Source organism: Geotrypetes seraphini, chromosome 7, assembly GCF_902459505.1.
Source record: "Geotrypetes seraphini chromosome 7, aGeoSer1.1, whole genome shotgun sequence".
In the NCBI taxonomy this organism is placed as follows: Eukaryota; Metazoa; Chordata; class Amphibia; order Gymnophiona; family Dermophiidae; genus Geotrypetes; species Geotrypetes seraphini.
This window is the reverse complement of record NC_047090.1, coordinates 124,089,862-124,104,643: the sequence shown is the minus strand read 5'-3', so window position 1 is coordinate 124,104,643 and position 14,782 is coordinate 124,089,862. Positions and strand designations below refer to the sequence as shown.

The 14,782-nt window shown below is 41.0% G+C and overlaps 1 protein-coding gene across 3 annotated transcripts in view; it reads right to left on the bottom strand.

Annotated features, from left to right (window-relative positions):
* The window catches only part of MIA2 (MIA SH3 domain ER export factor 2), a 194,700-nt gene that overhangs the window by 137,572 nt on the left and 42,346 nt on the right, over positions 1 to 14,782 (bottom strand). For all 3 annotated transcript variants that reach the window (XR_004540132.1, XM_033952217.1, XM_033952218.1), the window contains exon 5: positions 57 to 275. Coding sequence is in view for 2 of the 3 variants with exons in the window: in XM_033952217.1 (XP_033808108.1) it covers positions 57 to 275 (219 nt within the window). In the remaining variant the exon portion in view is untranslated. The remainder of the gene's footprint in view (positions 1 to 56; positions 276 to 14,782) is intronic.

The window sequence follows — 14,782 nt, the reverse complement described above, 5'->3', positions numbered from 1 at the left end:
GTTTACAGTTTTTGACCACTATGTGTCATAACTTTATCAGCAAATCTTATAGTTACCAAGGCAGGGACTGGGGTCCACATGTTGCAGAGGGGTTCCTGAGAAAAGTTCCTTTGTTTCCTCTGCAGTGTGTAATTCCACGAGGTGCTCCTCTCTCTTTTTGCCACGTAGTGCTGTAATTATGTGAGCTTCTGTTCCGTGACCTTTTCCTAGTTCAATGTTTGTACAATGCTTGCTCTCTGGATCAGGATTTGATGATTCCACATCAGCTACTGTGTCTGCAAAGGAAAGGGCAGTACTACCGTATTAGGGTTGTTGTTGTTGGGGTTTTTTTTTATTGTATTGGCCATTATTTGGATTGAATTTGAAAATGAATGATTTACTTGTTCAGCTACAGTAGAGCTTTTATTTTTAATAATTGGCCACAGTTAAGCATATATGGTAACTCTATAAGTGCTGTCAGTGCATATCTGTTTACATATTCTGCTGAACTTATACCAGCCACTTGTACTTTTCATTCTGCCATTTTTCTGGTCTTACGGTGTCTGCATCATTCTTTTGTCCTGTTACAGCCAGGGGCATAGCTACCATCGAGCGAGCCTGGCAAAATGCTCATGGTTCCACTATGGTAGGGACTGCCTGCAACTAAACCCTCCCTTCAACTTGCTAAGGTTTGACATATCCCCTTCTTCCAAGCTCAGCTACTTACCCGCCCACCAGGTCCTCCAGAGCTACAGCATCAGAAACAGCACTAAAGGAACTGGTTGAGTGGTAGGCAACAGAGGGTAGTAGTCAATGGAGATCACTCTGAGGAAAGGGATGTCACCAGTGGTGTGCCTCGAGTTTTGGTTCTTGGGCCTGTTCTTTTTAACCCTTTTGTAAGCGATATTACTGAAGGGCTTTCTGGTAAGTTTGCCTCTTTGTGAATTATACCAGAATCTTTAATAGACACCATTGATGGTGTGGATAACATGAGGCAGGACCCAGTGAAGCTTGAGGAATGGTCTGAAATTTGGCAGCTATGATTTAATGCTAAGAAATGCAAGGTCATGCATTTGGGCTGCAAACACTCAAGGGAACAGTACAGTTTAAGGGGTGATAGTATATGATGATCATAAGGTGGTCAAACAGGTTGAAAAGGTGACAGTAAAAGCTAGAAGGATGCTAGGGTGCATAGGGAGAGGAATGGCCATTTGAGTCCTCATTTAGAATATTGAGTGCAATTCTGTAGACCGTACCTTCAAAAAGATATAAACAGGATGGAGTTGGTCCAGAGGAAGGTTACTAAAATGGTCTGTGGTCTACATCATAGCATATGGGGACAGACTTAAAGGTTTCAATATGTATCCTTTGGAAGAAAGGCGGGAGAGGGGAGATATGATATTTAAGTACCTGCATGACATAAATGTGCATGAGGTGAGTCTCTTACATTTGAAAGGAAACTCTGGAATGAGAGGGCATAGGATGAAACTAAGAAATACTAAGGAAATACTTTTTTTCAAAAAGGATGGTAGATGCATGGAATAGTCTCCCAGTAGAGGTAGTGGAGACAAAGACTGTGTCTGAATTCAAAAAAAGCGTGGGACAGGCATGTGGGATCTCTTAGGGAGAGGAGGAGATAGTGGATTCTGTGGATGGGTAGACTCGAAGGGCCATTTGGCTTTTATCTGCCATCAGGTTTCTATATTTCTAAAGGCTGTCTCTCTGGTCAGCCAGAATTTTTCTCTGCCACATTTCGCCGCACTGATGCAATTTCCTGTAGGTGAGATGCGGCAGAGGATAGGTCCTTTAGTGCTGTCTCTGATGCTGTAGCGATGGAGGAACCTATGAGTGGGTAAAGGAGCTGAGTAGGGGGGGAGGAGCTGGACCCGGGGAGGGGGGGAAGACGCACACATGTCAGCACACTGAGGGGCCTTTCTCAGTCATCCAGCCCATTGCTCACTGAATCCTAGCTACCCCACTGCTTAGAGCGGATTCCCATACCCAACTTTGGACGCAAGGAATCGTGTCTGCTGAAACCAGTTGGAAATCCTTGGCTGTTGGGCATGCAAATCCAAGTATTCTATAACATCGTGCCTGATTTCTGGGAATGCCCCTGACTGCCCATGCCCCTCCCATAGCCCCCTTTTGAGTTGCACACTATGAAATTAAGTTGTGAATGTTATAGAATGGCCATTAGGCAGGATGCAAGCACAAATCCAAATTGATGCCAATTAACTCTAATTATTGTTGACCTCATTAACTCATAAATTTGCATACACATCAGGCCTGCACACCTAAATTTACTTGCTCAACCTATCGCAACCTATATAGAATCTGGGGAATATGCATGAGATTTGGATTTTAATGTATGAGATAGATATACATGCATTGACTTTCTCATGCATATTTATTATGGCTATCCTGAAAACCAGATTGGATAGTGTGCAACCGTGGTTTTCATTTCATCCATCTAGTTGTTTCCTTTCATTTCAGAGATAACATGCACTGTTTTCAAAATGGAATGAAAACAAATTTCATTTTTTTGTTTTGACATATCATTTTTGAAACTACGGTAAATGAAGGAAGGTAGTTTTGTTACAGTTTTCATTTAAATTAACACTAAAAAAATAAAGGAGCGACTACTATAATAACTTGTGTTGAACCATAAATAATCAAAAAACTATCTCCACAAGTTTGAATAAATAAATAAATACAATTATAAAATGTCCTAATAAAGTGCAAAAGTGCTTTTCAAGTACTGTAAAAATGCCATAAAGTGCTCAGTCACCAACCAAAAAGTGCAGAAGTACCATCAAATGTACCGGTGCTGGTTGTAATGAGGGACCATCATTGCACTATAAAGTCCCTCTTGCTGCCATCCAGAAAACAATATGTACATTATAATATGCCATTAAACAAATTTACTATCTTTACTTATCTGATTCAGGCAGTAAAAACTCTAGGTTGGAGGCAGATCAACAGCAGTGACACACCGTTGAAATCAATTCATTCAGTGCAGTGAGATATGAACGCTCTAAATAACCCCCGTGTTCTATTAGCAGCTGGCCTCCCTTCGACTTGAGTTTCATAACAGCGTCGTCAGGAAGGGGGCATTATGCGGCCAAAGGACCTGCTATAACCTCGAAGGGGGAAACAAAAGTGAATGATGGTCCCTCATTAAAACCAGTACTGGTACATTTGATGGTACTTCTGCACTTTTTGGTTGGTGACTGAGCACTTTATGGCATTTTTACAGTACTTGAAAAGCACTTTTGCACTTTATTAGGACATTTTATAATTGCATTTCTTTATTTATTCAAACTTGTGGAGATTGTTTTAATTTAAATGAACAAAAAAACTAATACACATTCCCATTGAGGAGAATTGCTCGAGACCCCTGCAGAAATCAGTAAGAAGAAAGCTATAATTGTCAGATGTTGGGTCTCAAATGAAATTATGCAAATATTGGTTCAAAACTTACAGACAGCTGAATGGAGATCACCTCAGAGTGCCTCACTCTGCATAACACAAAACATCTGCTTTGTCCAGGCACTACAGCTCAACAAACCATCAGGGGATGGAATTGGGTTTTTTTTATTTTTTTTAATTAATACAACCATGGTACTAAGTTCCTGTGCAAAGTTTTGAACCTAACATGCACATGCCTCCCTTTTTATGGCCCAGCAAACTATGGCCCTCCTTTACAAAGCTGCGCTAGCGTTTTTAGCGCCGGCCACGGCGGTAACAGCTCAGATGCTATGAACTTCGGAGCTGTTACTGCAGCAGCTGGCACTAAAAATGCTAGCTAGCGTGGCTTTGTAAAGGATGTACAATAAGAAATTTAAAGCCTACTTTGACTCATCATTGTTCCTGACTTATACTTTGATTCAGAACATAACTGGACCAATAGTCGTTGCCTATGGCGTATGTCTAGGATTTGCATTAGGAGGCTTTGCAGCCAACAGAAAGCAAAGATATACCCCCTCTTCTATTAAACTACACTAGCAGTTTTTAGCACGGTGAGCTGCGCTGAATGGCCCGCAATGCTCCTAATTCTCATAGAGTTCCTATGAGCATCAGGAGCAGTGCGGGCCATTCAGCTCAGCCCTCTGCACTACAAACTGCTAGTGCAGTTTAATAGAAGAGAGGGATAATTGCATAAAGAATGATGTCACTTTTTATGCAAATTTATGCCTTTTTGGGGTACAAATATCTCTATTGCATAATTTTTAATTTTTTTCTTGTTTATGCTATTTGAAAGAGCATATTTTTTGCTGCAATAAACATCCTGTTTCACCTTGGACCCGGCCTTGCTTTGGTCAGAATTAAGGTCTCAAAGACATGCATCATTTGCATGTACAGAAACTCTATGTTATGCAGAGCCATTATTGGCACCCTATTGTGTAACATGCAAATGAGCTAGAGATATAACATTCTATAGTTCAGCTAAGCATGTTGGGCTTACCTTGCTTTAAGCTTAAGACACACCTTTGCTCAGACATATTTTCATAAATTAGTCATCAACGTTGTTGCCAAGAGGTGTAAAGTTGGAATTAATGAGGCATCACTACCAGAATCAGATTGAGAACCTTCTACTTCTTCCAACTTTGCATTCAGGTCTTGCCTACAATGTGGACAAAGTCTTGGTTTAAAGTCTTGTTTTGTAATACATTATTTTGTATGTAAAGGTGTTACTCGCCCTGGATAAGGGCAAGGGATAAATAAACAAACTTTCAGATGATCAGCTGTAGTAAGGTCAATTGACCGCAGACCTTTGACATTTCTGTGATTCTTCTTCCTGAAGGGATTACAGCAAGATTTCTACTGAAATTCAAATTTGATCAAAATCAAACCTTTGTGGTAACAACAAATATTATATTCCACAGCTAAACTTGAAAGTCCAGAGTGTCTTTTTAATAATTCTTGATCTTCTGAAGAATCATTGATGGACTTTAAGCCACTTTGGCCAGAATAAAAACATGAGGGTTTGTGGCATTCAGAACCACCATAAATCCCACTACTTACAAGGACCTAATTTGTTGTTAAACTCTATAAGATAGAATAAATGGTCACCTAATGATAACAATAATAAAAGAAATGTGAAACAAATCAATATAAGAACACAGCAATAAAACAGAAGTGATGTCTGTTACACAACTGAAAAAAACAGCTATTTTGCAGAAAGGAACAGATGGAAATAGGATATCTAAGTCATAGTTTCATCAAGATAAATAAAACATCAAGATGGGCCAGGACCTGTCCATCAAGGCAGTCAATGTACCATGAAGGGCACATTGGGAGTGTGTTCCCCAAATCTCTGCCTCAATACACTGCTAACAAGACATTTTTATATGACATCACAGTTTCTTACAAAGGTGATAGTTTTGCATGTCTAGACTTGCATGCAGTAAATAATACAGCAAAACTTAACGTCCATTTTGAGGTGTAATTTATAAAAGTACATGGCAAACAAGATGTGTCATAAGCTAAAACCATGGTAAGCAAAACAAGCTTAGCCAGATTATAAAATGTCACATCTCTAGCTCATTTGCATGTTACACAATAGGGTGCCAAAGATGGCTTTGTATAACATAACGTATCTGTGCATCCAAATTATGCATGTCTGTGGGACCTTAATTCTGATCAAAGCAAGGCTGGGTCCAAGATGAAACAAGGTGACTTTTGTAGCAAAGAAGATGCTCTTTCAATTGACATATAAAAGAAAATAAATTAAAAACTACACAATAGAGATATCTGCACCCAAATAAATGACAAAAGTTTGCATAAAAAGTGACATCATGTCTTTATATCATTATATCTTTCCTTCCAGCTGGACTGCAAAGCCTAGTGCAAATCCTAGACAAACATGGGTCATGACTACTGGTCCAGTTATGGCCTGAATCAAAGTAAAGGTTAGGAGCAATGATGAGTCAAAGTAAGCCTTAAATTTCATATTGTAATATTTTTCACATCATTTGCTGACCCATAAAAAGGGAGGCAAGCTCATGTTAGGTTCCAAACTTTGTACAGGAACTTAGTACCAAGGCTTGTACTAATCCAAAAAATTTCAGTACTCTGACAGGTTTTGTTGGGCTGCAGCACTTGGACAAAGTGGCTGTTTTGTGTTACGTGGAGCATGGCATTCTGAAGGTGATCTCCATTCAGCTGCCTGTAAGTCTCAAACCAATAGAGATCCTGCCAAAAACATGTTTGCATAGTTTTGTTTGAGACCTTAGGAAACATCAGCATATAATTTTGTTCAATTTGGAGGAGACTGAACATGGATCCCTTGTCCACTTGATAGAGGACTGTCTGGACGGCTTTTCAAAACCCAGCTCATAGCAGTATTGGAGCATTTAGCACTCTGGGCCATGGTAGAAATCTTTACTGTGTCTTGGTAAAAGGGGGGGGGTGTAATTTTTTAATGGTTTTGAGATTAGTTTTTTAATGGTGTTTCAATTATCAGTGCTAATTAAGCCAATTAAAAAAATTAACCCTCCTTTTATGAAGCCGCGTTAGGGTTTTTTATTGCCAGCCGCAGTGGTATAAGCTCCAACGTTCATAGAATTCTTATGAGTGTCAGAGCTTTTACCACCGCGGCTTGCGATAAAAAACCGTACGGCGGCTTCATAAAAGGGGGTAAGTTAGGCACCTAGATTGGCTAAGTGCACCAATCTAGATGCCTAACTTTAAATGTCTTTTATAGAACAAGGCCTTAATATGTAATGATTAGTGCACACTAACTGGATAATGCAGACAATAGGGGAGCATTTAGTGCTGTAAGTGCTTCTGCATTCATTCTTTGCTGCTAGAATAATTAATGCAGGACCTGCAAAAAAAACAATTTTTTTAAAGTCCTAAACACTGCCATGGCTTAGCGCACAAGAATCTCCTGTGTTAAAACACTTAGGTGAATGAAAACCAGGTCTACTTTTGAGCTTTGTTTGGGCTTCAAATAGATCCGAGTTCTATGGATGGAACTTAGGCATTCTTTGGACATTCTTCTGGACTTAGGCAAAGTTTGGATGTCCTTAATGCAATCTGCTAAATAGCTCTCTGGGTTTTTATTTTTGCTTTATTAAGCTCAAAATACATTTAATAAGCCACCACATAAACGGGTCATATCAAAACAGATATATTGCAAGCAAAACCTATTTTTGTGGACAAACAGCAATGCTATGTGCTAATTATAGGAAAAGATCCATTAACTGAAGCACAGCACATGAAAAACATAGCTTGCTAAACATTTCTTGCTAAAAAGCTACCCATTTTTTCTGACTAAACAGTGCTCCAATCAGCTCATTCTTGAAAGCAAAGAAAGCACATGACAAAAATATCTAGATTGCATACATAACTTCATTTGCAAAAGCTTAAAAACAGAAAAAAAAACCCAGATACAGACCTTAGCATGGCTTCTACTTCATTGCAAATGGAGGTTTGCAGCTGCACAATGGTGACCTCATTGTGAGATCATCAAGGTGCACCTGCAAGGTAGAATGCCACAATTAAAATATATGCTGGGGGAGCCGAACTTATGACATCTGGAAGAGGAGCACAGGGCTTTTACTTTTGAGCTATAACAGCTTCCAGGTAGGTGTCTGACTGATCTGTGATATGATAGCTTAGCAGATCCCTAAGCTATCATATCACAGGGCAGACAGAGACACCTGCCTGGAAGCTGTTATAGCTCAAAAGTAAAAGCCCTGTGCTCCTCTACCAGATGTCATAAGTTCCAATCCCAACCAGCTCCCCCAGCACATATTTTAATTATGGCATTCTACCTTGCAGGTTCACCTTGATGATCTCACAATAAGGTCACCATTGTGCAGCTGCAAACCTCCATTTGCAATGAAGTAGAAGCCATGCTAAGGTCTGTATCTGGTTTTTTCTGTTTTTAAGCTTTTGCATATGAAGTTATGTATGTGATCTATATATTTTTGTCATGTGCTTTATTTGCTGAATCCACCTGTTTTAAGAATGACCTCTTTGGAGCAATCTTTAGTGAGAAAAAAAGGGTAGCTTTTTAGCAAGAAATATAAAGGGCTCCTTTTACTAAGGTACGCTAGCGTTTTTAGCGCACGCAGGAAATTGTCGCGTGCTACGCTTCTAGAACTAACACCAGCTCAATGCTGGTGTTAAGTCTAGCACACAGGGCAATGTATCGCATGCTATTCTGTGCGTTAAAGCCCTAACGCAGCTTAGTAAAAGGAGCTCAAAGGTTTTTTTTCATGTGCTGTGCTTCAATTAATGAATCTTTCCCTCTAATTAGCAAATAGCATTGCTGTTTGCCCAGAAAAATAGAAGGTTTTGCATACAATATCTTTGTATTGAAGTGTCCTGTTTATGTGGTGGCTTATTAAATGTATTTTGAGCTTAATAAAGCAAAAATAAAAACCAAGAGAGCTATTTAGCAGATCGCATTAAGGACATCCAAACTGTGCTTAAGTTCCGTCCATAGAACTCAAGTCTATCTGAAGCCTAAACTGTGCTCAAAAGTAGACTTCCTTACAAAGTCTATAAGACCCAGTTTTACAATTGCTATGCAGCTTGCTAGCTCACTCTGTAGCACACTGGTTAAACCTATACTCTTCTATCCTAATGTTGCTGGTTCAAATCCCAGTCACTCTGTGTGAAGGAAGAGAAATAAATAAAAGCATTAAACAGATCCAACTCCTAGGGCTCCTTTTACTAAGATGCGCTAGCGTTTTTAGCGCGCGCAGAATATTAGCACACGCAAGCCCCGCGCTAGATGAAAAGTACTAGCGCAAGCTCTATGGAGGCGTTAGCGTGTAGCGCGCGCGCTAAAACCGCTAGCTCACCTTAGTAAAAGGAGCCCCTTAGTATTAGAGTATTACAATTATAATGAAAAACAGCATAAAATCACCATTCTAATAACATAATAATAAAATATTATAACATTAAGGACATTGTTTAGATATCTAAATCTCACCTAAAACCTGATTCTCTAAAGGACGCGCCTAAAAAGGTGGACGCCTAAACAGTGCTGAACGCGATTCTACAAAGGAAGCCTAATGTAGGTGCCTAAATGGCGCCTAACTTTAGACGCATTTTTGCAGAATCAGGGCCTTTAAAGCTCAGATTTTAACACATTTAGTGAAATCACAAAGGCCATGTGAATACCTTCCTTATCCTGTAAATATAGATACTCTCCACATTTTGATCTCCATCCACGTGTTATACTGCACCTCTTAGCGAGCGAAAAAAAATTTTTAAACTAGTACAATATGATAAAAGCTTGAAAAGGGGCAGCTGTGTTAGTGTGGTGTATGCAAGCACAGTGTGAATCTTAGTTAATGCGAGTCTTGAGAACATTACTGATACATCCTGGAACAGAAAGACATAAGCATTCCTGGGTGTGAGAGGTGCCAGCCAAGTAGGAAAGATACAGGATTCAAAAAGGGAGCAGTGTGCCGTATTTACATAGCTGCTCCCGGACGCCAGCAACAACGTGGTTCCTGATTTCATAAGGGTGTTCTCTCACAGTGCATTTATGGGAGGAAATCTATGGAAGCCAAATCTTCTTGACATAATTACGTATTGAGAATTTTCTCATAAGCACAAAAGGAGAAAAAAGTTCTGCAGTGTATCTCATCCACCCAATCTATAGTAACAAACTTGAGGTTAATTTTATAAGTATTTTTTGCACGTTTAACAGCATTTGGGGGGTAGTTTTATAAAGTGGTTCCTAGCATAAATGTATTTTCAGATGCCTATTTTAGATCAACATTACAGAATGACACGGGGACATATTTTTTCCATCCCCACAGGAACTAATTTTCCCATCCCAGTGAGTTCTTTTCCTACCGCTGCCCCAATCCTGCTAGCTCAGTCCTCATCTGCCCAAGGCTCAAACATTTTAAAATCATAAGTGTTTGAGGCTCGTGTGGTTAAGGCAAAGTTTACAGGAATGTGACAGGGACAGCGACAAAACTCACGGGGACGGGACAGGGAAATTGAGTTCCTGTGAGGCTCTGGACAATTTATCCCCGTGTCATTCTCTAATCAACATTATAAAGATAAGTAGGTGCCAACTTGTCTTTATAAAGTATTAGAGTAGGTGTCAAAAATTGCAGCTATATTACAGATGTGGACATATACACCTGTTCTGTAGAAGGTGTAAAAGTCCACACCTATCATTTTTAAGCATGCATGTAGATCAGATATTTTATAATCTACATGCATGCTCCGCCCATGTTGTGCCCCAGCTCAGCCCTTTTACATGCTTACCAGTAAAACATGGGACAAACACATAGGATCTCTAAGGGAGAGGAAGGGATAGTGGATGGTGTGGATGAGGAAACTGGATAGGCCATATGGTCCTTATCTGCTGTCATTTTCTATAGGGCTGATATTCAAAAGGATTTAATCAAGCAGGAGAGGGTTCTGCCCAGTTAAACCTTACTGAGCTAGCTGGCTGCCAGTTTTCAGTAGCAATTAACTAGGTAGAACAACTGAATATCTCCACTATAACCAACCATTCTCTAACTGGCTAGGATAGGGGCAGTCCGGGGTGGAGCTTGGACAGAGCCAGCACTTAGCTGTAATACTGAACCTACTAACCAGCTAAGTAAATGCATAAAGTTGGGGCAGCAAAAAGGCTGCCGTACCTTTATGTCCCAAGTTATCCGGACAACGCTCTGAATATTGGCTGGCTCCCAGTTAACTTCTAGGTCAGTGCACATACCCAGATATTCAATACTGGGAGTTGTGCATGCCCCAGCATTGAATATCTGGGGCTAGGTCAGCCCACGGATGGAAGCAGCTTACAAGCCAATTGCCACCATTGTCTGAATAATACCTTCTTCCTTTCTATGTTTAAGCATGTGCTTTTGTATTTAATAAGACGGCTACCACAGAAAACTCAAAGTTCTGGATTTCAAACATGTGGACTTTAGTAAAATGGGGGAGTACCTGAAAAAAGAGCCGATAGGATGGGAGGACATAAGAGAAGTGGAAAAACAGTGGTTCAAGCTGAAAGGAAAATAAATATGGTTAAAGTCCTTCTGTCAGAAAAATAAATAAAAATAAGAGAAAAAGGGAACCGATACGGTTGTCCAAACAAGTAGCGGAGCAAATAAAGGCAAAAGAATTGGCATTCGTGAAATACAAAGAAACTCAAGAAAAGGAACATAGAAAAGAATAGTGGATGAAACTGAAAGACACCAAGAGTGAGATACGTCTGGCAAAAGTGCAAGCGGAAGAGCAAATGGCTAGAAATGTAAGCACCTATTTTTCAGGCATATTAGTGAAAAGAGGAAAGCTAACATGGACTTATTAGACTGAAAGAAGCTATGAACCGCTATGTGGAGAGTGATGAGGAAAAAGCAAATGTGTTAAACACTTTGGGGCAAATTCTATACAGGACACCTACAGTTAGGCATCCATAATGTGGACGTCCAACAACTTAAATGTCCAAATAGACTGAATAATAAGCACAATTAACAACTTTAACAAGCAATAATTGGAAATTAGACATCCAAAGGCTGTGCGTGATTCACAGAACAGGCATCCAGAATTTCAAAGACACCCGTCGGAAACAGCTGTGCCTAATGGGATAGGCATGGGCGTGGTTTTAATATGAATGTCCATTTACAGAATCATATTCCGCTCAGCGTCCTAACGCATCTACATTCTCACCTAAAATGTAGGCGTTGCAAAACCAGCCCCCTCTTTTACTAAGGTGCGCTATGCTTTTTAGCGCGCGATAAATATTAGCCCACGCTGAACATGCACTAAACGCTATCACGTGCATGTTATCCTATGAACGCATTAGCGGTTAGCGCACATGTTGATTTAGTGCGCACTAACACGCTTAGCGCACCTTAGTAAAAGAGGGCCCAGGACTACTTTTGGGTGTTAGTTGGGTGCTAGCTAGGCACTGGTTAGGCGTGGGTTAGGCGTGCTGGAGGTGTCCAGATATAGTGGTATGGGTTTTGTTTTTTGGGTGGTAAAGAATACTCCAGTTTGATATTAAAGTTAAAAGACATTTAATAATGCATTCTATAAAGGACATCTAACTATATAGACACGCTTAAATTCACTGGACGCCGCTGAGCGCAATTCTCTATTGTGCATCTATGCATAATAGAATCGCGCTCAGCGTTGTGCTTCCAGATGTCTAAACGACGCCTAACTTTTAGGCATCCTTTGTAGAATTTACCCTTTTCTGTTCAGTGTTCACGGAAGAAAATCCTAGAAAAGGGCCACAGTTGGCTGGCAAAGGTACATATGAAAATGGAGTGGACACCGCAGTATCATACTGTTCATGGAAGAAAGTGTTTATGAACAACTTGAAAACTTGAAGGTGAATAAAGCCATGGGACTGTACGGATCCCCGGGATATTGAGAGAGCTCAGAAAGGGCGAACAGAATCTAGGAATCACGAACAGATCCGAGAAGGTTATCATGCCGCTTTATCGGGCCATGGTGCGCCCTCACCTGGAGTACTGCATCCAGCACTGGTCGCCGTACATGAAGAAGGACACGGTACTACTCGAAAGGGTCCAGAGAAGAACGACTAAAATGGTTAAGGGGCTGGAGGAGTTGCCATACAGTGAGATTAGAGAAACTGGGCCTCTTCTCCCTTGAAAAGAGGAGACTGCGAAGGGACACGATCGAAACGTTCAAGATACTGAAGGGAATAGACTTAGCAGATAAAGACAGATTGTTCACCCTCTCCAAGGTAGGGAGAACAAGAGGGCACTCTCTAAAGTTGAAAGGGGATAGATTCCGTACAAACGTAAGGAAGTTCTTCTTCACCCAGAGAGTGGTAGAAAACTGGAACGCTCTTCCGGAGTCTGTTATAGGGAAAACACCCTCCAGGGATTCAAGACAAAGTTGGACAAGTTCCTGCTAAACTGGAAAATACGCAGGTGAGGCTGGACTCATTTAGAGCACTGGTCTTTGACCTGGGGGCTGCCGCATGAGCGGGCTGCTGGGCACGATGGACCACTGGTCTGAGCCAGCAGCGGCAATTCTTTTGTTCTTATGTAAGTCCTCTTAAAGATTTGCTCAATAAATCATTGGAGACAAGAGAGGTTCCATGGGATTGGAGAAGAGCAGAAGTGGACCCTCTCACAAAAGTGGTGAAAGAGAAGAAGCAGGAAACTATAGGCCGATAAGCTTCACTTTGATTATTGGAAAAATAATGGGAGTGTTGCTGAAGGAAAGGATAGTGAATTTTCTAGAATCCAATGGGTTACAAGTAGGGCTGTCTGATTTAGGGGGAAAAATTTTTTTGATTCGATTTGATTTTGCCAATTGAATCGATTTTCCAATTTGATTCACTTTCTATGATACAGCTTTAAAATTAGCTGGCGGGTTTATTTTGCAGCCTCTTCTCACACCTCACACCCCTTTCCTTTTCCAACCCCATTGTAAAATTAAACAAACCAGATTAGTACTAATCAATCCCGTACAGTCAATGCCAACAGAAAAACAGGTCTTTTTTCACACACAAAGACCACAGATACACTCAGTGGCATAGTAAAGGGGGGCGAGGGGGCGGCCCACCCCGGGCGCCCTCTTGCTTGGGGCGCCAGCACCCCTTCTCCTCTCCGCCCCTCCCCTGCTGTATGTGGGCCCCTTCTCTTCCCCCGTACCTTCTTAACTTTGGCGTGAGCAGCCACCAAGTTGCTGCCCACATCGGCGTCAGTGCTCTTTCTCTCTGACATCACTTCCGGGACCCGCGTCTAGAAAGTGATGTCAGAGAGAGCACCGAAGCCAACACGTCTAATAAGTTGGTGGTGGTTGCTCGTGCCAAAGTTAAAAAAGGGTGCGTGTGTGCGGCATGGGGGGGTGGAAGGGGTGGCACTGCCCCAGGTGCCGCTCACCCCCCTATTTCTTCTGAATTTTCACTCTTCTTTATTTCTAACCTTTAGTCACTAGCGATGTAATGTTTGATTGTAAACCACACAGAAACCACATTTGGCTTTTGCAGTATATCAAGATTGTTGTATAGTTACAATGATCCTCATATGCATACAGGGGTCTCAAAGTCCCTCCTTGAGGGCCGCAATCCAGTCGGGTTTTCAGGATTTCCCCAATGAATATGCATGAGATCTATGCGCATGCACTGCTTTCAATGCATATTCAATGCATATTGGGGAAATCCTGAAAACCCGACTGGATTGCGGCCCTCAAGGAGGGAGTTTGAGACCCCTGTATGTATACATCCATATGCTGATTAGGTTAGGTCACTTGCAGCTGAGCAAGGGGGGAAAGACAGCAATAGAGGGAACTGCAGAAGAAAAAGTACGAACTGGTGAAATGCAGGGCAGCCTGTCTGCAATGGTTATTAGAGCAGTTCCTAATATCCTGTGTAATAATGGCACTACAAGTGAGCAGACAGGGACAGACAGTCACAATCCTTAAACTGAAGCATTTTATACATAGCAATTAAATTAAGTAATATGCTATAAATCAGGGGTGGGCAAACTTTATACACAGAGGGCAGTATGATATGTCAGTACTACCATAATGGTCCACACACAGAAAATTGACAAATGTGCTATATAATTTAATGGAAAGAAAACTCAATGCAACGATTAAATAAATACAAATTATTACCAGAATGGTCTGTTACCACATACTTCTGTCTTTCCAAATTGTTGCTAGCTCTGTAACACAAACCTTGTCATGTTGTTTTATCTTTCAACAGTTCCACTAATTCTGATTAGATATATTTGTGTGCGCCATTTTCTGTGTATATTTCCCATGGTCTCGTGGGCAACATAAGATTCAATGGCGGGCCCCAAGTTGCCCACCCCTGCTATAACTACTA